The following is a 25,880-nucleotide window of genomic DNA, read 5'->3' on the forward strand; positions in this document are numbered from 1 at the left end:
CCACTAAATGATTCCAGTGATCTAAATGATAACAAGAAACAGATTTCTGTTCAAACATACTTTGTGATAGATGAAGGACTGAAGCCATAAAATAATTTCTTTGTGATTTCACAGTAAGTAGAAGTGTGTGTACACTGCCATTTGACTTCACTGTAACCTTGATTGAAAACATACATAGAATGTGATTAGTGAAGTTGATATTGTGTCTGAATCGACTTTACAGTGTTTATTGTGATTTCTGCGTTTGATTGAATCTGGTGATTTTATTTCCAGCCTCATTCTGTGTGGTATTCTAGCATGTTTGGCTGAGCGTTATGAAGATGCAGACAATTTCTTTGAAAGTGCCAGGAGCTTCGAACCGAGCAGCGTGTTAGCTTGGACAATACAGGGTAATGCTCAATTTACAATCTAATTCACCATCAGATTCCTAACATTGATACAGCCCCATCTTTTTCTTTATGATTTCTTACTACTGCTGTGATTTAATTTGTATAGGAAAAAGATTCTTCAGTGTTAACTGTAGTGTAAATACACACTGAAGATTGAATTTTAAATAAAAGTTGTCTGGTCAACTTGCTGCTATATTTCTCATGCTTTAGTGTGAGAAACCATTTATATTTAAAACAGATTTATACTGTTTCGTGTGCTTCATAAGATAGTTTTTGACTGACCAGTGTGATAGCTTCCCCCTCTTTTACTGTGTGCAGCACAAAATTGCTGAAGCTAGATATAATTCGTAGTTTCTTCAGTTTGTTCATAAGATGTGTAGTTCGATCTTGCACACATGCTCATATGCACACAATAGTATACAAATTTGTACATACACATCTGTACATACCAGGCATGAATTTTGAAGCAGTGTCCAAATTGAAATGTCAACTAATGGGATCAGTTTACATTCATTGTATTCGGGTGAACTGCCTTAGATCAATTATGTTTGTGATACCTACTTTGAATAAGTGGAGCCATAGATTTTTGACCTTAATTGTTTACCACTCAAGACCTTCTAAATTGTATTGGAAAATGATAATTATGGTAAACATTGCAAATCTAAAGTTTGAATCAAATTTTAAATTTGGACTAAAGTTCCCCCAACCCAATTGCATACATAGGTTCAATTATGCAAGTGGCATTAACATCCGTTTGTACATAATTACACACAGTCACATTATTCACTGACTTTGTCTTTTAGAGGTACATGAGTTTAAAAGTGTATAACATGCGTTTATCTATTTTCCTTTGTTGACGTCTCAGTTTTGCCTCCCTTTGTAATACTTCAGATGAAATCATCCTTCTGTACCTTCACATGGTGGGGGGTGGCAGGCAGGGTGGAAGTGTCCTTCCCAGGACAGAATTTGCTATATTCAGCAAGCAATCCAGTATCTCAACCAAGAACTGCCACTAGTCACGCAATGAAGATATGTATCTTTGAAGTCCAAGCTCATCTAGTCTCACCATGGACTGGTAAAATGCTCTGAGAGCAGGTTTGTGAGAATGCCAGGCTCCATCAGTCCTGCTAAGAATATGCAAAAATCAACCATTGAAAACAGCTAGGTTCACATACCAGCCCCTTGCCAGTTTAGTTAAAAATTGCCAACACTCATTCAATGAGAACAGAGATTTGAATAGCAGGTCCAGCACTTGAGCTCGTGCCTTACCTTGTAGCAAGTGTTTAAAAGTAGTTAATGTACGTGAGTTTTTTCTTTTAATGAATATGGCAGACTGAAACTTACTAAATGAAGAGGGAAAGATCAGAAGTTAATTCTGATGGGAGTTCGATCAGATCTAGATACCACCCCCATGCTTTCATCATTTAAAGTGTTAATAACATGTAACTTAATCTAGTTCTAGTTTTTAAATGGAATAATTGTGTATTCAGGGCTGTTCTATGAAAGTCAGGAGCATACAATTTTGTCCGAAATGGCCTTCGCAGAGGCAAAAAAGCTTCAAATAGCAGCTGAAACACTGAAAAGGTCTCTGGATGAAGTGATCACTGACAAGGCGAAGGTAACCAAGGTTCCAGGAGGTGAACCGGAGATCGATAAAAAAGGTGAAAGGACACATATATATCACTCTTGAAATTTAGTATATCCTCCAAGGTGTCTGCGGGCGCCACCCTCCTTTCAAAGGAGCAGTATTGCCTGTAATCTTGCACATGGCTCTGGAGGAGGGAGAATGGTACTCTTTCCAAAAAATTATATTTACATCTTTAAATGTAGGCTATATGGTACAGCTACTTAATCAGGCATACAACATGGACTGGGGAGGTCTAACTTTTTTGAATATGAAAATTGAAGTACAGAAAAAAGTGAACTAGGAAATGAACATTTATACTTTGAATTATAGTGTGTCGTATAACTTTGTTCTGCAGTGTCATATGGTACCAAAAGGATCACTACATCCAAGCATGTCACGAGGCTACTAAGTATGCATATTTTGCCATCAGGAGAAAAGCAGCTTCTGCCATTCTTGTCATATTTTAATCACGTCTCAATGTACACCAATATGAATTAGTACATTTTGGAGAAAAAGAACAGTGAAAGGAAGTAAAAGAAAGACTTGCATTTATATAGCGCCTTTCACAACCTCAGGAAATTCCAAAGCCCTTTACAATCATTGAAGTACTTTTGAAGTACTGTCACTGTTGTACAGTAATGTAGGAAACGTGGCAGCCAATCTGTGCAAGCAAGGTCCCACAAACAGCAATATGATAACGACCAGATAATCTGTTTCAGTGATGTTGGTTGAGGGATAAATACTGGCCAAGATACTGGGGAGAACTTCCTTGCTCAAGTAGATCCTAAACAGTAAAATTCATAACAATGGAGGAACAGACATCTAGGAATGCAGATACAATGGTCTGGAAATTGCGGTCGGAGGTTTCCCGCGGGCGAATGCCCCTGAACCACAAGTAAACTCCGCACTAACCTGGTGCCTCCGTACCTTCGAAGACTCGCGCTCCTGGGCCTACAGGCGTATGCTTGTGTAAAGGCCCACGTATCCCAGGGCACATGCGGTTTGCAAGCGTCGCTGAGATCATGTGCGCCAGCCCAACCAGTCACAAAGGGGGATTCCCATTATGCTTATGGGGATTCCATTTACGTACGGAATCCCCATAAGCATAATAGGAATCGCATAAAAAACACTTTCCCAACTGAAATTTAAAAAAAGCATCACATGGTCAAAATTAATTAAAATACAATTTAATTAAACACTTTTTTAAAAATTTAAATTTTTTGAAAAATAAATGTGGACATTTTTTAAGGGGCCAAAAATAACCTAAACTAATTTTAAAGGTTCTTATATGGTTAAAATTATTTTTTAAATTTTATTTTAATATTTATTTAAACCCTTACGCTGGTAAAAGAAGGCCTTACGCCTGCTTTTACCAGGCGTAAGGGTTTCGTGGGCATTCACTGGGCAATAGTTGGGCAAATAGCCCAACTCTGCCCCAGCGAAGGTCCATTTCCTGCGGATTCGTACGATCTGTCAAGCTGAAACTAGCAGGGCACTTACGACCATGTATGCTGTGTGTAAGCGGTCATAGGCCCCGGAAAATCCGGGCCAATAAGTATTTAAAGATGGGCATACAGGTAGAAAAGACACTTATAAAATAAACCAAATGAGATTCTGGGTTTCATATATTAAGGCATTCTACTGCACACAGAATTTGTACAACACGTTGGTTGGACCAAAGTTGGAGTGCTATGTGCAGTTTTGACCTCCCTATTATAGAAAAGATACTAGTCATGATAATGCAACTGTGAAGATTCACTAGAATAATCCAGGAATTAAAGGTTATAGTTAGGAAGAACGGCTTGAAAAAATTGGGATTTTTTACTGGAACAGAAGGTATTGGGGGATTTAATGGAGGTTTCCAATTTTTTTCATTTGTATTATGACATTGTTATGAAGTTAAATGCAACTTACAAAATTTTAAAACTGCTTCAGCATAAACCAAAAAGGCTCAACAGGCCAGGGAAAGGGCACCCAGGATCTCGAACACAGCACTCGAGGCCTGTGTGCAGGCGGTGAACACTGGAACAGGAAACACTCAGAAGGATGTGGGACCAGATTGCCGAGGCAGTCACTGCCAGCAGTGTCACACTCCCAGGATGTGGCTCCAGTGCCCAAACAAGTTTAATGACCTCACACAAGTGGTCAAGATCGGTGAATGCATCTTCAAAAGCCGTCTCCTACCAACTGCACCACTAGCCTCACACACTGCTCAATGCACGACACCTCCATCACTCACCTACCAACAATCTCTACCAAACATGAGGCACGCCTCACATTCCTAGCTTCACTTCACCCTCACACACTTAGCACTACTGCTAGCCTCACACCCACATCTCACAGCTTGAACACAAATGCTCCCCTACTGACAGTTGCTCCACTTGACCCACCTCATTCCCCAGAACCAGATCCAGCAATGCCTCCTTCCTTGTTGGGCCGGAAACGTACTGATCATGAGCCATGTCTTCAGTGGATAGCCCTTGTCTCAAATCAGCCAGCCGGTAGGTCTGGAGGTGCGATGAGCTGAGGGAGGGTGGACTGGCACAGCACGAAAGAGTCATGACAGCTGCCAGGGAATTTGGCGCACACATGGATGATCGTTTTATGGTTGCAGACGAGCTGCACGTTGAGGGAGTGGAAGCCCTTGCGGTTCACAAACACTCCTGGGTGATGATGGGATGCCTTCATGGCCACATGTGTGCAGTCGATGACGCCCTGCACCTGTGCGAAGTCAGCCAGAGCCGCAAAGCCGAGCGCCTGCTCAGTTACATTGGCCTTATCAGTGACAAAGTTAATATAATTGGCTGACTTGTGAAACATGGCATCGGTCACCTGGGTGATGCATCTGTGGGTGGCTGACTGCGAGACCCCCGCAAATGTCTGCTGCAGATCCCTGGAAGGAGCCTGAGGTGAAGAAGTTGAAGGCAGTGGTGACTTTGTAAGGAGTGTCCACCAGGACCTTTGGGCAGCAGGTCTTGTTCCAGCGAGCTACAAATGTCTGCGACAACCTGGCGCAATAGCCTGAACCTCCTGAAGCACTACTGCTCAGTCATGTTGAGGAAGCTCATCCTCTGCCTGCATACCCTGTGTTGGGGATACTGGCTCCGGTGCGCTATAGTCCTGTGGTGCCCCCCTCTCTCTTGTGGAGCATCAGGTCATTGAGGAGAAGGCTGCTGGTGTGGTTGCTACTGCTGGTGGTGCAGCTTATCTTGCTCCGATTCTGAGGACCAAGGTGAGACGGTATAAGCGGCACCCATGCTGATGTAGCAGATGGCAGGTAAAGTGGAGAAATCCCTCACTGTTGTGATACTGAGTAGCAATGTGATGAGAGTGGCTTCCGAGGTTGCAGAAATGACTGTAAACAGCTGACGGCTAAATCTGTGGACAAAATGGAGTGAGCAACAGCCTTTCCACGAGGCAAGTAATGAAGTGTAATGTTGCAGTATTTATGTCCTTTTCGCAGCTTTCAATTAATGGACTCGCCAATGGCCACTGAGCTTCAGCCTCCCCTTCACAGGCGAGATACCCGAGCTACGTGAATCCCATGCTCCTGCAGTAAAAGTCAAAAGCTGGTGTTAAAAACCTTCTTAAGGGTCTCTCAACAAGCAGTTAATGACTTGAATGAGGCCGCCCGCCTCTGCCGCTTGGGTCTGTGTCGCGCCTTCCAAGCTGCCTGAGTTAAATGCACGAGGCGGCGGGTTCCCGACGCGCTCGCAATTTCCAGGATTTTTACTGCCAACCCATACGCTCGGGAACAGGAAAATACCAGCCCTTGTCTTTAGTTGCTTATAAGCCTTTATTCACACAGACACACATTACATATTGTACATCCCTTGGATAAGCTCGCAACCCTTCCCCAGCCTACACCCTGTGATGAAATATTCCATTCATCACTGCCTGTGACTGTGGTCGGTTTCAGTGTCATTTCCCTTCCCCCAGTCCTCATTGTATTGTTTATTGGAATGTGCTGGAATGTGCTGTGTGTAGGGCTCCGCCCATACCTGGCCCCTTTTGTAAGCTAGCTCAGTCTGGCCTCAGTCTCCAGAAGGAAGATACCTCTCTCTCTTACGTGTTACTTTCTAAGTTAATAAAAGCCTTGTTTTGTTTCGCTAACATCGAGTCTCGGAATTACTGAGGCACATCAATTTTATTAACTTATTTTTCAACACTATGGATCAACTCCTGAAACCCGAACGTTTGGATTTGGATCAACATGCTCCGGACGCATCAGCACGCTTCGGACACTGGTTTGAGTGTATGGAATTCTTCCTGGACAATTCCGCAGCCGTCAAAGACGCTACGGACGCTGCGAGGATGAGACTCGGAATTCTGCGGAATTGGGTAAGCCACCGGGTTTATCCCCTCATCCAAGACGCCGATACGTACCTGGCCGCCTGCGACATCTTAAAGGCGCATTACCAGCAGCCTACGAATGAGGTGTATGCTAGGCATCTGCTCGCTACTCGCGCACAGCGACCTGGGGAATCGGTGGAGGAGTTCCTAAGCACCCTGAAAATGCTTGGCAAAGACTGCAAGTGCCGAGATGTAAAAGCCGCAGTGTACACTGACGAGCTTGTTCGCGATGCCTTTATCACAGGCCTCAGCTCCACTTACATCCGGCAAAGACTGCTGGAAAAAACGGGGTTGGACCTGAAACAGGCTGCGGACACCGCGCGATCCCTGGATGTGGCCCAGAGAAACTCGGACGCCTACTCTTCGGCCCGCGCCGCCCACGCCGCCACGTGTGCACCAAGGGCGCCGCCATCTTGGAAGGTATCTTCCCCGCCCGGCAGCCCGACACCGGCGGGGCCCCGCTCTCCCCCGAGAAGCCCTACGACAGCCGCGACGTGTCAGGGACCCAACTGCTACTTCTGCGGGCAGCCAAAACACACCAGAAACCTGTGCCCGGCGAAAGGCACCACCTGCTTTAAGTGCGGTAAGAAGGGGCACTTCGGGAAGGTGTGCAGAGGGAACCCCGCCGGAAAACCAACCACCGGAAAACCCGCCACCGCCGCGTGTGCGCCGTGGGAGCGGCCATCTTGGACGCCATCTTGCCCGACCTCGTGGGGTCCGCCATCTTATGAGCAGACAGCGTGGACGCCATCTTGTATCGATCAGGGCCCTACAGTGGCATCGGTCACAGTGGACCAGACCAGGCCGCACCCGCTATCCAAATCAATGGTGGACATCGAGGTAAACGGGTGCCAGGTTAAATGTTTAATTGACAGTGGAAGCACGGAGAGTTTTATCCACCCTGAACTGGCACAACAACTCTCCCTAAAGGTGGTCCCTGCTCAGGGTACCATCTCTATGGCTGATAAAACCCAGACATCGACCATTCTGGGTTACTGCACGGTACAATTGGGCGTTAACGGAACTGTATACGATAATTTTAAAGTATTAATCATGAAGAACCTATGTGCGAGCGTGATCTTGGGCCTGGATTTCCAGTGCAACCACCAAAGCATCACGCTCAAGTACGGTGGGTCCCAGCCGCCCCTCACAGTGTGCGGTCTGGCTACCCTGAAGGTAAAGCCGCCTTCGCTATTCGCGAACCTTACCCCTAACTGCCGGCCAATAGCGACCAAAAGCAGGAGGTACAGCTGGGAGGACAGGCGGTTTATCGCGACCGAGGTAGACAGGCTCCTGAAAGAGCGCATTATTGAACGCAGCAACAGCCCGTGGCGCGCCCAAGTGGTAGTGGTAAGGGGTAGCGAGAAGAAACGGATGGTGAGCGACTATAGTCAAACGATCAACAGGTACACCCAACTAGACGCCTACCCGCTCCCCCGCATATCAGAAATGGTGAACCAAATCGCCCAATACCGGGTGTTCTCCACCATCGACCTCAAGTCAGCGTACCACCAGCTCCCTATCAGACCAGAGGACCGCCCGTACATCGCCTTCGAGGCGAACGGACGCCTCTACCAATTCCTCAGAGTCCCCTTTGGGGTGACGAATGGGGTCTCGGTCTTTCAGAGGGAGATGGACCGCATGGTCGATGACCACCACTTGCAGGCAACCTTCCCCTACCTCGACAACGTCACCATCTGCGGCCACAATCAGCAGGATCACGACTCGAACCTCGAGAGGTTCCTGGAAACCGCACAAAAACTCAACCTCACCTACAACGAGGACAAGTGCGTTTTCAACACCACGCGCCTCTGCATACTAGGCAGCGTGGTGGAGAATGGGGAAATCGGACCAGACCCCGACCGATTGCGCCCCCTACGGGAGCTGCCCCTGCCCAACACTCCCAAAGCCCTGAAAAGATGCCTGGGGTTATTTTCTTATTATTCCCAATGGGTCCCCAACTACTCCGACAAAGCCCGCCCCCTCTTGAAAGCATCCTCTTTCCCGCTCTCTGCTGAGGCCCACGCCGCCTTCAAAAGCATTAAGCAGGATATTGAGCGGGCCACGCTACAGGCAGTGGACGAGAACACTCCATTTCAAGTGGAAAGTGATGCGTCTGACTTCGCCTTGGCGGCCACCCTCAACCAGGCGGGGCGGCCCGTAGCTTTCTTCTCGAGGACCCTCCAAGGGCCCGAGATCAGACACTCCTCCGTGGAAAAGGAGGCCCAAGCCATCGTGGAGGCAGTGCGCCACTGGCGCCACTACCTAGCCGGCAAACGCTTCACCCTACTTACCGACCAGCGGTCGGTAGCGTTTATGTTCAATAATAAACAGAGGGGGAAGATTAAAAATGATAAGATTCTTAGGTGGCGGATCGAGCTCTCCACCTTTGAGTACGACATCATTTACCGGCCAGGGGCCCTTAACGAATCCCCTGACGCCCTCTCACGAGGGATGTGTGCCAGCGCCACCGGGGATCGGCTACAGACCCTCCACAACGACCTCTGCCACCCAGGGGTCACGCGGCTGTTCCACTTCATAAAGTCCCGTAACTTACCCTACTCGATTGAGGAAGTTCGGTCTCTGACCAGGAACTGCCGCACTTGCGCTGAGTGCAAGCCTCGGTTCTACCGCTCAGATAGAGCCCACTTAATCAAAGCTACACGACCCTTTGAGCGGCTCAGCTTAGATTTCAAGGGCCCCCTCCCGTCCGTCGACCGCAATGTTTACTTCCTGAACATTGTGGACGAATACTCCCGGTTCCCATTCGCCTTCCCCTGCCCAGACATGACCAGCGCCACGGTCATTAAATGCCTCAACAGCCTGTTCTGCCTGTTCGGTATGCCGAGCTACATCCATACGGATAGGGGGGCGTCCTTCATGAGTGAAGAGCTACGCCAGTACATGCTGTCCAAGGGGATCGCCACGAGCCGTACCACCAGCTACAACCCCTGGGGTAACGGCCAAGTGGAGCGAGAGAACGGGACAGTATGGAAAGCAGTCACTCTAGCTCTAAGGACCAAGGGCCTCCCTATCTCCCGCTGGCAGGAAGTCCTCTCGGATGTGCTCCATTCGATACGGTCGCTATTGTGTACGGCCACTAATGCCACGCCTCATGAACGAATGTTTGTCTTTCCCCGGAAATCCACCTCAGGCGTATCCATGCCGTCATGGCTCTCCACCCCAGGTTCGGTACTCGTGCGAAGGCATGTGAGGGGCCACAAGACGGACCCTCTCGTGGAGCCAGTACACCTACTCCACGCCAACTCCCAATACGCATATGTCCGGCACGCCGACGGAAGGGAAGACACCGTGTCCATAAAAGACGTCGCCCCAGCCGGCATCGACAACAACCACGGCAATAGCAGCAACAACGATCACAGCAACTCTTACCCACCCACTACTCTTTCATCACCCCCGGAAGAACATCGACCAACGGCACCCCCACCAACTACCCCTTCAACAACCCTGGCGGCACCCCCGGCAGAGACCCAGGAGGCTACCGGGGACACCCAGCCGACACCCGCGGCACCACAACAGCCACGTCGGTCGCAGAGGACTATCAAACCCCCGAACAGACTAAATCTATAGAAGGGGTGAATGTGCTGAAATATTCCATTCATCACTGCCTGTGACTGTGGTCGGTTTCAGTGTCATTTCCCTTCCCCCAGTCCTCATTGTATTGTTTATTGGAATGTGCTGTGTGTAGGGCTCCGCCCATACCTGGCCCCTTTTGTAAGCTAGCTCAGCCTGGCCTCAGTCTCCAGAAGGAAGATACCTCTCTCTCTCTTACGTGTTACTTTCTAAGTTAATAAAAGCCTTGTTTTGTTTCGCGAACATCGAGTCTCGGAATTATTGAGGCACATCACACCCATTTATATATGAGAGCAAGAGAGTCCCCTATTAAATCCCACCACCTGCACACAATTAACACTCTATTCCTATACACCACTTAAGTACAATTAACACCAACCATCATGCCACGTCTGATGGCCGAAGTCTCAGCTTCCATTGCATCACAAGCAGAGGCCACTCAATGTCTGAGTGCTGCAATGAAAACTCAGACTGGTCATGCAAGCTCAGCTTGCTGCCACGCAAGCACAGACTGCAGCCATCATGGCTGGGTTTACCAGTGTTGAAAGGGGCTTGCAGGGTGTCACAGCAGTCTGTACTCCAGCAGATTACTAGGATTGCTGAGGCGCTGCCCCGGGGGAGTGGCAATGGATCAGTGGCGGCCGACCCTGCTGTCCTCCCTCAGGATGACCGCATTCGTACTCCCACAACTGCCACTCCGCCAGTGTACTTGCTGTTACCTGTCAACCAGGTGCCTTTTATTGTAGCATTGTGGCCAAGAGGCGCTGTGATGGTCAGTAACAGAGGGAAGGTAAGGTATGGGCCTAATGTTGAATGAGGAATTGGGGTTGCGTTTGCTGGTACCGAAGTCGGATGATTCAATCATGGACAGTACAGCCAGAAAGGGGCTGTCTGGGTTACCTCCTTCCTTCCGCTTCCTCCTCATCTTCCACTTCCTCCTCTTCTTCTTCCTCTTCCTCCTCCTCTTCCCTCTGCGAGCAGCTTGTCCCCTTTTCTGCCTTTGCTCCATCTCTATGTCACGCTGCAGCCCAAGGGGGACTGCAACTGGAGCACCCAGGACTGGGAGCAAGTGGTGTTCTTAGAGGCCTTCCTTTAAGAGCCAATGCCTTGCAAACATGCAGCAGCACTCCCTGTACATTTGAACAACTTTTTAAATGTCTTACACCAAGCCACTGCGCAAATAAACTGTACAGGAATCAGTACAAAAGCAAAAAGCAAATTACCTCAAAGTTACATGTGTCCCTTTATGTAGCGCTGGTGGTCGGTTAGCTGTGTATGCTTTGAAGAGGGTGTACAGTCGAGAGGCAACATCCGAAATAGCAGGTCGTGTGTCAAATTTGTGTTACACACTGATTGACGTCACAATCTGCCTCATTTGCATTCTTCTGCCTGCCCAAAATGGCGACTGCCACGGGCCCCACCGGAAGTGGCCGGTAGCGAGGCGGCCACTGCTTTGCTGCTGAAACTGGCCTTAAATGCCGACGCTAAGGGGGGGGAATTTCAAGGCCCAAAATTCTCATGGTTGTGCGAACTTCCTTTCAGCTGTTTCCGTTATAATTCCTGTGTCCATACATCTGCGTGCCCTGGTCCAATTATCCTCTGTCCTCTAATCCAGTGCTCCTCCAGGGCCCAGAAAATAATCTGGGCCGCTGCCGCCCCAATCCCCGCCCTCCACAATCGCGCCCACCCCCCACCCGATCTTAAGGCCTCAATCCATCGAGCTGCATCTGGACACCAGCCAAATTTAAATGAGGGCTGGGCCTCAAAATCTCTGCACTCTGCTAATTGGTCGCCCAAAAGTCAAAATCGAAGCGGAAGAGGAGGAGGAGGAAGCGGAAGGAAGGAGGCAACCCAGACAGCCCCTTTCTGGCCAAGATATCGGTAGCATAGTAGTTCTGTTACTGGACGAGGCCTGGACTAATGATCCAGAGACATGAGTTCTAATCCCACTACGGCAGCTGGGGAATTTAAATTGTTAATTAACTAAATCTGGAATAAAAAATTAAATAAATCTGGAATAAAAAGCTACTATCAGTAATGGTGACCATGAAACTATCGGATTGTCGTAAAAACCCATCTCGTTCACTGATGACCTTTTAGGGAAGGAAATCTGCCGTCCTTACCTGGCCTGGTCAATATGTGACTCCAGGCCCACAGCAATGTGGTTGACTCTTAACTGCCCTCTGAAATGGCCAAGCAAGCCACTCAGTTGCAACAAACCACTACAAGGACCAATAATAAGAATAAAACCAGACAGACTACCCGGCAATGACCTCGGCACTGGTTACGGACATGACAACGGCATACCCAGCCCAGTCAACCCGGCAAAGTCCTTCTCGCCAACATCTGGGGACTTGTGCCAAAATTGGGAGACTAGTCAAGCAACAGCCTGACACAATCATACTCACAGAATCATACCTTTCAGCCAATGTCCCAGACTCCTCCATCACCATCCCTGGTTATGTCCTGTCCCACCGGCAGGACAGACCCACCAGGGGTGGCGGCACAGTGGTATGCAGTCGGGAAGGAGTGGCCCTGGGAGTCCTCAGCATTGACTCCGGACCCTTCAGGTCAAGCATGGGGAAGGAAACGTCCTGCTGATTATCGCCTACCGCCCTCCCTCAGCTGAGGAATTAATACTTCTCCATGTTGAACACCACTTGGAAGAAGCACTGAGAGCAGCAAGGGCACAGAATGTACTCTGGGTGGGGAACTTCAATGTCCATCACCAAGAGTGGCTCGGCAGCTCCACTACTGACTGAGCTGGCCGAGTCCTGAAGGACATAGCTGCCTGCGACAGGTGGTGAGAGAACCAACACAAGGGAAAAACCTACTTGACCTCGTCCTCACCAATCTACCTGTCGCAGATGCATCTGTCCATGACAGTATTGGTAGCAGTGACCACCGCACAGTCATTGTGGAGACGAAGTCCCATCTTCACACTGAGGACACCCTCCATCGTGTTGTGTGGCACTACCACCGTGCTAAATGGGATAGATTCAGAACTAACAGCTCAAAACTGGGCATCCATGAGGCGCTGTGGGCCATCAGCAGCAGCAGAATTGTACTCCACCACAATCTGTAATCTCATGGCCCGGCATATCCCTCACTCTACCATTACCATCAAGCTAGGTGACCAACCCTGGTCCAATAAGGAGTGTAGAAGAGCATGCCAGGATCAGCACCAGGCGTACCTAAAAATGAGGTGCCAACCTGGGGAAGCTGCAACACAGGACTACATGCATACTAAAAAGCGGATGCAGCATGCAATAGACAGGGCTAAGCGAATCCACAATCAACGGATCAGGTTAACGTTCTGCCACATCCAGTCGTGAATGGTGGTGGACCATTAACTAACGGGGGGAGGAGGAGGCTCCATGAATATCCCCATCCTCAAAGATGATGGAGCCCAGCACGTGAGTGCTAAAGACAAGGTTGAAGCGTTTGCAACCCTCTTCAGCCAAAAGTGCCGAGTGGATGATCCATCTCGGCCTACTCCTGAGGTCCCCACCATCACAGAAGCCAGTCTTCAGCCAATTCGATTCACTCCACGTGATATCAAGAAACGGCTGAGCATACTGGATACAGCAAAGGCTATGGGCCTGAACAACATCCTGGCTGTCATGCTGAAGATTTGTGCTGCAAAACTAGCCGTGCCTCTAGCCAACCTGTTCCAGTACAGCTGCAACACTGGCATGTATCCGACAATGTGGAAAATTGCCCAGTTATGTCCTGTCCACAAAATGCAGGACAATTCCAATCTGGCTAATTACCGCCCCATCAGTCTACTCCCAATCATCAACAAAGTGATGGAAAGTGTCATCGACAGTGCTATCAAGCGGCACTTACTCATCAATAACTTGCTCACTGATGCTCAGTTTGGGTTCCCCCAGGACCACTCAGCTCCAGACCTCATTACAGTCTTGGTCCAAACATGGACAAAGCAGCTGAATTCCAGAGGTGAGGTGAGAGTGACTGCCCTCGACATCAAGGCAACATTTGACCGAGTGTGGCATCAAGGAGCCCTAGTAAAACTGAAGTCAATGGGAATTGGGGGGAAAACTTTACACTGACTGGAGTCATACCAAGCACAAAGGAAGATGGTTGTGGTTGCTGGTGGTCAATCATCACAGCCCCAAGACATCGCTGCAGGAGTTCCTCCGGGCAGTGTCCGAGGCCCAACCATCTTCAGTTGCTTTATCAGTGACCTTCCCTCCAATATAAGGTTAAAAATGGGGATGTTTGCGAATGACTGCACAGTGTTCAGTGCCATTTGCAACTCCTCAGATAATGAAGCAGTCCTTGCCCGCATGCAACAAGACCTGGACGACATTCAGGCTTGGGCTGATAAGTGGCAGGTAACATTCACGCCACACAAGTGCCAGGCAATGACTATCTCCAACAAGCGAGAGTCTAACCACCGCCCCTTGACATTCAACGGCATTACCATCACCGAATCCCCTTCCAACATCCTGGGGGGGGTGGTGGTCACCATTGACCAGAAACTTAACTGGACCAGCCACATAAATACTGTGGCAACAAGAGCAGGTCAGAGGCTAGGTATTCTGCGACAAGTGTCTCACCTCCTGACTCCCCAAAGCCTTTCCACCATCTACAAGGCACAAGTAAAGAGTATGATGGAATACTCTCCACTTGCCTGGATGAGTGCAGCTCCAACAACACTCAAGAAGCTCGACACAATTCAGGACAAAGCAGCCCGCTTGATTGACACCCCACCCACCACCTTAAACATTCACTCCCTCCACCACCAGTGCACCGTGGCTGCAGTGTGCACCATCTACAAGATGCACTGCAGCAATTCGCCAAGGCTTCTTCGGCAGCACCTCCCAAACCCGCGACCTCTACCACCTAGAAAGACAAGGGCAGCAGGCACATGGCAAAACATCATCACCTCCAAGCTCCCCTCCAAGTCACCCACCATCCTGACTTGGAAGTATATCGCCATTCCTTCATCGTCACTGGGTCAAAATCCTGGAACTCCCTCCCTAACAGCATTGTTGGGAGTACCTTCACCACACGGACTGCAGTGGTTCAAGAAGGCAGCTCAGCACCACCTTCTCAAGGGCAATTAGGGATGGTTAATAAATGCTGGCCTTGCCAGCGATGCCCAGATCCCATGAACGAATAAAAAGAAAAGAATCATCCGCCTGCGGTATCAGTGAACGCAACCCCAATTCCCCATTCAACGTTAGCTTAAACCATACCTTCCTTCTGTTACTGACCATCACAGCGCCTCTTGGCCACAATGCTACAATAAAAGCCACCTGTTTGACAGGTAACAGCAAGTGCACTGGCGGAGTAGCAGTTGTGGGAGTACGAATGCTGTCCTCCTGAGGGAGGGCAGCAGGGTCGGCCTCCACGGATCCGTTGCCACTCCCCCAGGGCTGTGCCTCAGCAATCCTAGTAATCGGCTGGAGTACAGACTGCTGGACTGCTGTGACACCCTGCAAGCCCCTTTCAACACTGGTAAACCCAGCCATGATGGCAGCAGTCTGTGCTTGCATGGCAACAAGCTGAGCTTGCATGACTTCAGTCTGAGTTTTCATTGCAGCACTCAGACATTAGATGGCTTCTGCTTGTGCTGACAGCTAAGTAGCTGACTGTGTTCAGGCCGTGAGATGTGGATGTGAGGCTTGCAGCAGTAGTAAGTGTGTGCGGGTGAGGTGAAGGTATGAACGTGAGATGCGAGTTGTGTTTGGTAGAGATTATTGTTAGGTGAGTGATGGGGGTGTTTAGCATTGAGCTAGTGGTGCAGATGGTGGGATATGGAATTTGAAGATGAATTCACTGACCTTGACTACTCGTGTGAGGTCATTAAACTTCTTCCTGTATTAAGTCCAGGTCCTAGGGGTTACATTGCTGGCATTTACCACAGTGACATTTTTCTCCCACTGCACTCTGATCTGTTGCCTGGAGGGTCTCCTGGCCCCCTGTGGGAAGAGGACCTCTCTGATGGAGTTGGCCTCCTGTACCAATGCCTCCAATGCTGCATAAGGGAACCAATGTGCACGTTCTCTCCCCTGTTGTGCCATCATTAGAACTTTCTTCTCCACTGTGTTCCCAGCCAGTTGAATCATCTGTTGGAAGCAGAATGCACCTCCCCTTTAAGAGGTACAGCCTGCCTTTAAGTAGTGCAGGCTAGCTTTAATTGGAGCTAGCCTGCACGGTGGCATAGTGGTTAGCACTGTTGCCTCACAGCGCCAGGGACCCGGGTTCAAATCCGGCCTCGGGCGACTGTCTGTGTGGAGTTTGCACATTCTCCCCGTGTTTGCGTGGGTTTCCTCCGGGTGCTCCGGTTTCCTCCCACAGTCCAAAGACGTGCGGGTTAGGTTGATTGGCTATGATAAATTGACCCTTAGTGTTAGGGGGATTAAATACGTGGGGTTACGGGGATCGGGTGGGATATGTGTCGGTGCAGGCTCGATGGGCCGAAATGGCCTCTATCTGCACTGTGGGGTTTCTGTGATTCTGTGATAGACAAGAAGATGACAGATGGCGTATAATGAGGAGAAATGTGAAATTATTCTCATTGGTAGGTAGAATAGGAAAGCAGAATATTTTTTAAAAGGTGAGAGACTCGTAAATGTTGGAATTCAGAGGGATTTGGGTGTCCTTGTACACAAATCACAGAAAGTTAACATGCAGGTACAGGAATGAATTCGGAAGGCAAATGATATGTTAGCCTTTTTTGCAAGGGGTTTGGAGTATAAGAGTAAGGAAGTCTTGCTGCAATTATGTAGGGCTTGGGTGAGACCACACCTGGAGTACTGTGTACAGTTTTGGTATCCTTACCTAAGGAAGAATAGAAGCCTTAGAGGGGGTGCAACACTGAGATGAGCGGGTCATCCTATGAGGAGAGATTGAGTAGAATGGGCCTATATTCTCTGAAGTTTAGAAGAATGAGAGGTGATCTCATTGAAACATTAAAATTCTTAGAGGGCTTGACAGGGTAGATGTTGAGAGGCTGTTTCCCCTGGCTGGAGAGCCGAGGATAAGGGGTCGGCCATTAAGGACTGAGTTGGGAAGAAATTTCTTCACTCAGAGGGCGGTGAATCTTTGGAATTCTCTACCCCGGAGGGCTGTGGATGCTCAGTCGTGAGTATATTCAAGACTGAGATCGATTGATTCTTTGGCACTAAGGGAATCAAGGGATATGGGGATAGGACGGGAGAGTGGGGTTGATGTAGAAGTTCAGCCATGATTTTATTGAATGGCGGAGCAGGCTCGAGGGGCCGTATGGCCTACTCCTGCTCCTATTTCTTATGTTGTTATTTGTGCAGTTTGTAACAGATTATGAACACAATCTTGTTTGCTTCTCCTTTAGATAATCAAGCTGTCACAGATGAAACTGAACATGTGACCCATGAGACCTCTAGTACACGGTCCGCTGCAACTCCTAGCAGATTGGTTACAGATGTGGTTCCAAAATCTGTGTCTGCAGTCAGCAGTAAAAGGAGGAAGTCTTCCGCAAAAGGTCAGCCAGTATTTTATTTCTCTTCCCATCAGCTCCTTCCCCTTTTCACAACAACATTTCTAACCCTTTTGGGGAGAGGATTTGTCACTTTTTTCAGAACTGCATTCAGCACTCATTCTGAATTCATCCCTCTTCTATTATACATCACAATAGCATGCTACCTGATGTAAGAAAAAGGAGACTTACTATCAAGTAACTTTAAAGTAAGCTTTAAGTAACTTATAAACACACTATATACAAGAGAGGTCTTTACCATGCCTCTGGTAGAAGCCTCTTACAATACTGAACAGACCAGTATTTATACCAGTCCAACAGGAAGTGACATATGACAGGAAGTGAGGTATGTACACAGTTCATAGTTCATAGTTCACAGGAAGTGATGACATAACTTCCTGGATGTTATCATTTTTATCACATTCTTCCCTCCTGCAGGATTAGGAGGCTGTGGTCTACCTTTTGGTCCGCAGCCGCCGAACAAGGAAGAGTCGCACCCGTTTGGATTCCCGTCGTAGAGGGTCGCTGGTCCGCTTACATGCGGTTGGCCATTGGTCAGAGTCTGTGTGGCCTGGATTGCCCTGTGAAGGGTCGGGGAGATCATGGCTTCGAGTACGAGCCCCAATAGGTTCAAAGTCAGACTGCCTCTGTTCAGAGGGAGGTGCAGAGCTGGTCTGTGGCGGATCAGTACTTTCATGCGCGGTACTGGGAGGGTCGCAACCTTGAGCACGGGGTTCTACCGGCACCAAGCTAGTTGGTGTCCGATCAGGATCCTGGAGAGGGGTACCCGATAGGTCCCAAGAGTTTCCTGGTGAAATGCCATCACCCGATGTCCCACTAGGTCCTGGTGGGCAGGGAGCCAGATCCCGTAATGATACGGTAGATTCTCGGCCGTCGGAATATCGTATGTTTGCATAGGTGGGGTTGGCATCGGTTAGTTCGACCTCATCTACGAGAGGGTCATTTTTAGACGTCCGAACGTATCTTCGGAGTAATACAGGTCCAGGAGTAGTTAGCCATGACGGGAGTGATGTCCCATGAGATGAGCGACGCTGGAATCCAAAGAACCGCTCATGAGGTGTAGTATTTGTGGCTGTAGAAAGCAGGGACCGTATAGAGTGCAATGCATCCGGAAGCACTGTTTCCCATTGCTGGTCTGGTAGGCCCCGAGATCTTAAAGCGAGACGTACGGAATTCCAGATGATACCGTTATACCTCTCTACCTGCCCATTTCCGATGGGATGGTATGGTGTTGTTTTGCTTGTAGCAATTCCCCGTTCTGAGAGGTAGTCCTTGAGTTCCCTTGACATAAAGGATGGACCCCGATCTGAGTGAATATAAGCTGGCATGCCACAGAGAAAATACCTGCTCAAGGCAGCAGATTACTGTGGACGCCAGCATATTGGAGCAGGGGAAGGCAAACGGAAAACGTGAATATTCGTCGATCATGGTGAGCAAATATGTGTTCCGAGTTGAAGAGGGCACTGGGCCCTTAAAATCGATGCTAAGTCGTTGCATCGGTTGGGTTGCATGTATGAGTATACCATCTGAGGGGCGGAAGAACTGAGGTTTTAATTCCGCACAAAGCCGGCATTCTGAGCATATTTTCTTTACATCTCCAGTGGAAAAAGGGAGATTCCGTGATCGTACGAAATGTAGCATGCGCGTAACGCCAGGATGACACAAACCATTGTGGACATCCATGAGAGTGGAGGATGACATAGTGGAGCAGAATGCCCGTGTGAGGGTGTCCGGGGCCACATTCTCCTTGCCAGGCCGATAGAGAATGGTATAACCAAAAGAGGCCAGTTCCATCCTCCAAAGTTGTATTTTATTATTCTTAATTTTGGTTCGTTTTCGATTATCGAGCATGAAGGCGACTGATCGTTGGTCCGTGATCAATGTAAAGTGCTGGCGAGCTAGAAAATGGTTCCACTTCCGTACTGCCTCTATGATGGCTGTGGCTTCTTTCTCAACCGGAGGATAATGTAGCTCGGCACCTTGTAAGGTCCTGGACATAAATGCTACAGGACGACCTTCCTGATTCAGAGTAGCCGAGATCGCCACCTCCGAGGCATCACATTCAACCACGAAAGGGAGATTCTCATCAATGGAGTGAAGAGCCGCTTTCTCCAACTGTTTTTTGAGAAGGTTAAAGGCTGCAACAGCCGCTGTTCCCAGTGGAAATGATCTAGCATGCAGCAAGGGTTGGATTTCGTCCGAAAAATGAGGAATCCATTTAGCGTAGTATGCAAACAGACCGAGAGCCCGACGTAAAGAAGCCGGATTTTTAGGTGACGGGAGCTCTTGGAGCGGGCGAAGTCTTTCTGGGTCTGGCTTAATGATACCATTGCCTACGCAGTAGCCAAGGATGTTGATGGTCGGTTGCGACTCAACAGATTTGGATTCATTCAGGGTCAAATTACGGCGATGGAGGGCATCCCGAAATTTTTGGAGGTTGGAGTCGTGTTCCTGTTGATCGTGACCTGCAATGGTAATGTTATCAAGATAGGGAAAAGTGTCCCTTAGGTTTTCCTGCTTAACCAGGCCATCCATTGCCCGTTGAAAGACAGCCACTCCATTAGTAACCCCGAATGGGAGCCGATGAAATTGATACAGCCGTCCATTAGCCTCAAAGGCTGTGTACTGCTTATCTGAGACCTTCAAGGGTAACTGATGATAGGCACTTTTTAAATCGTAAGTAGAGAACACTTTGTATTCGGCCAGTTTATTAACCATATCATCAATGCGTGGCAATGGGTAGGCGTCCAAGTCGGTATATTGATTGATGGTTTGCGAATAATCGATGCATAGTCGCTGTTTGTGAGTTTTTAGAGGGTTCTTGACAATGACGACTTGAGCCCGCCAGGGCGACGAACATGGTTCAATGATATCCTCTGCTAGAAGTCGAGAGATTTCAGCCGCAATAAAAGATTGGTCTTCCTGATTAAAGCGCCGCGATTTCGTTATTATCGGTTGGCATTGAGGCGGAATACTGGCAAATAATGAGGGTTCATTAAGTGAAGCTGCTGATAATGCACAAAATGGTAATTTAGATGGTATATTAGAAATAGTAAGTCCGGGTTTGGATCCACCAAACTCAATGGTGAGTTTCTTATGCTGTTTTTGGAAGTCCAGCCCTAAGAGGAGATCACTACATAAGTCCTTGAGCACCGAAAGTCGGGTGGAGGGATACATACGACCATGAAGTGTCATATCAACAACACAAAAGCCGGAGATTCTGGTATTAAGTGATGACTGGGCCATCGCAATTGCCTGGTCCGATGGGAAGACATGTAGTTTCAATTTCGCAACAATCTGTTCCTTAATGAAACTATCAGTACTTCCTGAGTCAATTAAGGCATCTAAGGTATGCCCTTTAATTGAAATTTTTGTGGCTGCCTGAGACAGGTTCTGTGGGCAAGCAGCTGTAATTGGTGTCGTTGCACAGAGAGTGGCTAAAACTCTCGGTGTGCTTCTTCGGGAGAGAGCTCGAGAGGAAGCTTGATAGGTCCTAGCTGGAGCATCTTGATAGGCCCTAATTGGGGCAGTTCGGTAGGCCTTAGCTGGATTGGCCCTCGTAGAGGCCCTTGATAGGCAAACTTTAGCAAAGTGTCCTTTTTTCCCGCAATAACTGCAGATTGCATTGCGAGCAGGGCAGGTTTTCCTAGGGTGAAAAGCATCTCCACAAAAGAAGCATTCCTTCCTAGATTGCCAAGAGGCTGCTAAAGTGGGGTCGTCCTCCTCTTCTTCATCAGAATTATCAGAATTAGATTCCCCCATGATAGGGTTCACCTGAGACCGCTTGAATTGTCTGGTTGCAGCTACAGCAGCAGATCGAGATCTGGGCAGCTGATAGAGGTCTGCATTTCTCTTTGCCAAATCCAGTGAACAAGCTAGGTCAAAAGCTTTTTGTAGCTCAAGTGTTTTACTTTCTAGTAGACGCTGGCGTATAAATGGAGAGGCAATCCCGCAGATGAAAGCATCACGAATCATTTCTTGGCGGTACAGCTCAGCTGAGGCTGCCTGAAAGTTACAATCTACGCTGAGCCTGCGAAGTTCTTGCAGGAATTCGTCAATTGATTCCCCTGGCCCTTGTCGGGCTGTGGCCAGTAGATGTCTAGCATAGACCTCATTTGGGGTCTTCGCATACAGTTTCTTAAGTGCCCGAATCACCTCTTCGTAACTATCCCAGTCATCAACATATTCGAACACTTTTGGGGTCACATAATTGACAAGTATCTTCAATTTAGCAGGAGCATCCACTTTACATTCATCCAGAAAATTCTCAAAAGTACGATACCAATGCTTCCATACCCTGCCAGCGGCTGGTGTATTCGGGTCCAAGTCCAGACGAATAGGTCTAAGGATTTTCTCCATGATGGGTGGTTCCCTGGATCCTTAACTTCCGAGTTTGTCTGAAGGTCTAGTATTTGTCAGTGTAAATACTAAGTTACTTAAATTGATGTAAGAAAAAGGAGACTTACTATCAAGTAACTTTAAAGTAAGCTTTAAGTAACTTATAAACACACTATATACAAGAGAGGTCTTTACCATGCCTCTGGTAGAAGCCTCTTACAATACTGAACAGACCAGTATTTATACCAGTCCAACAGGAAGTGACATATGACAGGAAGTGAGGTATGTACACAGTTCATAGTTCATAGTTCACAGGAAGTGATGACATAACTTCCCGGATGTTATCATTTTTATCACACTACCTCCTGGATACAACAACTCGCTGGGATTAAGTTGGGTGAGGTGGAAAGAGTGTGACTGTGATTAGTGGTTGTGGTCATTTCCGGCGGTTTTCCACTCTAGAATTGATTCCCCGAATTCCTTTATGTTTTTTGGCCCTTCCATGATCTGCCTGCCGAGCCCCAAGTCAGCTCATTCACATGTATTATAAAAGCCAATAGCACTGTAGTTCCGAATTTCCTGCTTTTATACTCGCAATGCACTCAAGATAAGTTAGACTGAGAATTATACGGCTCCGCTCTCGTCAAGCTGAGCTGAGACAGGTGGAAGTTAGGAGTTTATGAGCCTGAAGTGGGGAGAGTTTCAAGAGTGATTTCTGCAGCTGAGAACAACCTTTTGCAGGGCATTTCTTCATTCTGCTACAGAGACTTGGGGCTGGATTTTCATTGGGCCGTGGAGTCGGGATTGGAGGCGTGTGGGGGTTTAAAATCCCGAAATCGGGGGTCCCGACCCCAACCCGCCTTCATGCCAGTTTCAAAGGAGGCGGGTACCCGCCCCACCCTGGGACCCGCCTCCCCGAGGCGGGAAGGGGACTAGTGCCAATTAACTGCCTGTTAACAGGCAGTTTTTAGCCTAATCCCTATTTTCATTGTTGAAATGTGGGATTCCCGATGGCTCCAAACCACGCCAAGTTAGCGAGGTGGGCCGTCGGGATGAAGGGCTTGGAGGGGTCAAGATGTCCGGTGTTCAGGTGAGTGATGGGTGCATGAGTGCAGAGGTAAGTGTGTTTGGTCTGTGTAAAGTGTTTAAAGAAGTTCTACTAACCTTTACTTACCTTTACAGCCTTCCTTCCTTCAGGTCTCGGGAGTCCCTCATCTCACCGGCACAGAAAGCAGAATGGCCGCGATCTGTCAAAATCTGCAGCCTCTGCTTTCTGTTCCAGGGAGATCTCTAAATCATCCTGAGAGGAAGGAATTAACCTGCAGTACAGATTGTCAGTGTTTGACAGCTTCAAACAGCTGTGAAACGCTGATATTTCATCTGTCAAAAGGTCTTGACAGATGAAATTTCAATCTGTGACGTCACCTGTTGCTGGGTGGCCCTTAACTGGCCTGCTGAGCCCGCCCAGCGGGCTCAACAAGGTCAATCAAGTCTAAATCACGTGGGTTGGCTAGAACTCGATGGAGGTGGGACTACAACCGCCTCCTCAATGAAAATGCAGCCCCTGGACTTGCTTCTCAGAGTTAAGACACCTCTGGAATATTTTGACCTCCTCTGTGAGGGCTTCTCATGAGGAGGTATGGGACTCCCTTAGGGTAAATGCCATTATCATGGCGGAGGAGAAAAAGCAGCAAAGGATAGAGCGAAGAAGAGTGAGGCAGCATTGAAGGAGGATGAACCCCACCAGATATTACCCACACACCCCCAGTCCAAAGAATATACAGGCAACACAGGTCATGTGTAGGAAAATGGGGAGCACTACCATCTACTGCATGAGCGACTGCAGCCACAGTCTATCTAGATTGTGAATTAGTGCTGAAATATGGTCAGATTTATTTTATATGTGACCGATATGGCTGACAGACAGAGTGAGAAAATGTCACCTTGATAGCGAGGATTAGATTGAAAAGCAGATAAAAGGAGAGTGCAGCACTCAATCTTCCTGTTTTTTAAACTGATACACAGGGACGATTTCAAGTCTGCAACTCATATCAGGGTGGTGGTTATGAATCCACTCAATGTTTTTAAAGTAGTGTTTGTGACTTTTAAGCAACTCTGTGATTTCTTTTGTATGTCCTGTTGTTGCCGCATCTGTCCTACAGTATAAATGAGCCAAATTGTGACAGTTTCCAATGTCTGAAGCACTTTGGACAGGTAACAATATGGATTTTCAGTCACCTTAACTAAAATTGGATAGGTCAGTGTCGGTGAAATGTCACTTGTATATGATCCAATTGTTTTATTTCAAAGTCTATTTTTGTGCTACAGATATGAACTATCAAATAATTCAAAATAACATTGAATTTAAGGGTTTTTTTGACACAAAATTTGAATTATCCAGTCTTTAACCAATTAACCAGAGTAGATTGTGGGTCCAATTTTCCTTTCTGTGCCCCCTGCTAGGTGCCTGACAGGTGCAGCATACCTGAGGTGTGTTACAATTGTAAAGGGAGAGATGCCTACAATTTTCCTGTGCTAACCCATTTGAATGGCCCAGGTACACTCCCAGCAAAGACCTGCAGCCTGGCGGGCTTTGTGCTGGGATTGGGAATGGCAGCAGGAGTAGAGCTGCAGGCCTAAGAGTCATGCAGGTATGGTTGAGGCTGTTGGCATTGAGGCCTCCTGGCTGCTGCAAAATAAAGACTTCTCTGCTGCCACCATTGATATCATTGAAGTTCTTGTGCTGAATCTCTGCCGACTGCAGATACAGACACAGCCTCAGTGATGAGAGTTTGGGTTTCCCCAGGAAATCCTAGGACAATGTAGTGGTGTCAGAAATCTGGCATAATGGATAAAAGAAAGATAGACTTGCATTTATATAGAGCCTTTCATGACCACTGGACATCCTAAAGGGCTTTACAGCCAATGAAGTACTTTTGAAGTGTAGTCACTGTTGTAATGTCAGGACATCTGGTCTTAATTCTTTTTTGTTCAAACACTGAATGGCTAAGCTCACATACACTGTTCACTAACATGAGTCAGTACCTGCAGGAGAGGAAGAGAGAAAATTGTGGGGGGAAAAAAGAACATGAGATGCCAAGAGAATTGTGGAGGTCCAGCATTCCAGTCCAACAGAGCGAGGACATCGACAAGTGAACAGGCTCCTCTGAACTCCGAATCTAATTGTATTTTATGAAGTCTAACTAATGTTGAGATTAACTAATGTTGCTTTAGATGCAAATCAAAAATGTTATGCAGAGCTGTAGAGTATCAGGCTCTTGAAAATGTTCTGCCTGTTGTAGAAACAACAAAAATCATTAATGCCTTTGAGAATACCCTAACAGCAATGCAAGAGGATGATCCAGCACCCACTCCTGCTAATGAACAGCCACCAAAAGAGACCATTCCTACATTTACAAGAAGTATCTACATGCAAGCAGCACTGTTTCTATTGGAGGTTAATGCTCTGCAGGTCAGTTATAATCCTTACTTAAAGAAAAAAAGACTTGTATTTATATAGGGGGGAAAAATTCAGTTGGTTTGCGCCTCCCGTTAGCGCCTTAAGAGGGTGCTAATGGGGCGCAAAGCAACTAGCGCTCGTGCGCGGCGATGTTTGCACCGCTCACGAAATTAACTAGACATTTTGCGGTGGCGCTAAACACTACCGCCACGATCTCCTGCGCCGGCAGATCGTGACATCAGTTGAGTGTGCAACGCCCCGGTAGCGCCCCGGACCGGATATTGAGTGGCGCCCCCTGCCTTACTGCCTGCCGCTAGCAACGACAGGTTGAGGGGAGCGTTTTGCAGTCAGGAAGGGACTGAGGGAGCGTTATTTAAAGGCGACCACTTCCTGCCTTTTTTTGTTGGTGACATTTTTGCACCACGCATTCTGAGAGAGAGACTTCTGGAGAGATTCAACGCTGTGTGAAGGAGTTTTGGGTACTGAGCAGTACTTTGCAGGTTCATTTTGATTTGCCCTTATATCGATTTAGAAGAGACTGTGGGGGCTGCACTCTGAACTCTTTCCCTGGGGGTCTCCCTTGTTCTTTCCAGCAGATTTGATATACAG

The 25,880-nt window shown here is 48.0% G+C and overlaps 1 protein-coding gene across 7 annotated transcripts in view; it reads left to right on the forward strand.

Moving 5' to 3' along the window:
* cfap70 (cilia and flagella associated protein 70) overlaps positions 1-25,880 on the forward strand; it is a 122,527-nt gene that overhangs the window by 77,625 nt on the left and 19,022 nt on the right. For 6 of the 7 annotated variants that reach the window (XM_086000702.1, XM_086000705.1, XM_086000706.1 and 3 more), the window contains 4 exons: positions 274-389; positions 1,880-2,050; positions 17,309-17,458; positions 25,156-25,283. In XM_086000702.1, the coding sequence (XP_085856828.1) occupies positions 274-389; positions 1,880-2,050; positions 17,309-17,458; positions 25,156-25,283 (565 nt within the window). The remainder of the gene's footprint in view (positions 1-273; positions 390-1,879; positions 2,051-17,308; positions 17,459-25,155; positions 25,284-25,880) is intronic. The other variant, XM_086000708.1, reaches the window with a different exon arrangement.

Source organism: Somniosus microcephalus, chromosome 11 (assembly GCF_052327205.1).
Source record: "Somniosus microcephalus isolate GS21.2 chromosome 11, FLI_Smic_1.0, whole genome shotgun sequence".
In the NCBI taxonomy this organism is placed as follows: domain Eukaryota; kingdom Metazoa; phylum Chordata; class Chondrichthyes; order Squaliformes; family Somniosidae; genus Somniosus; species Somniosus microcephalus.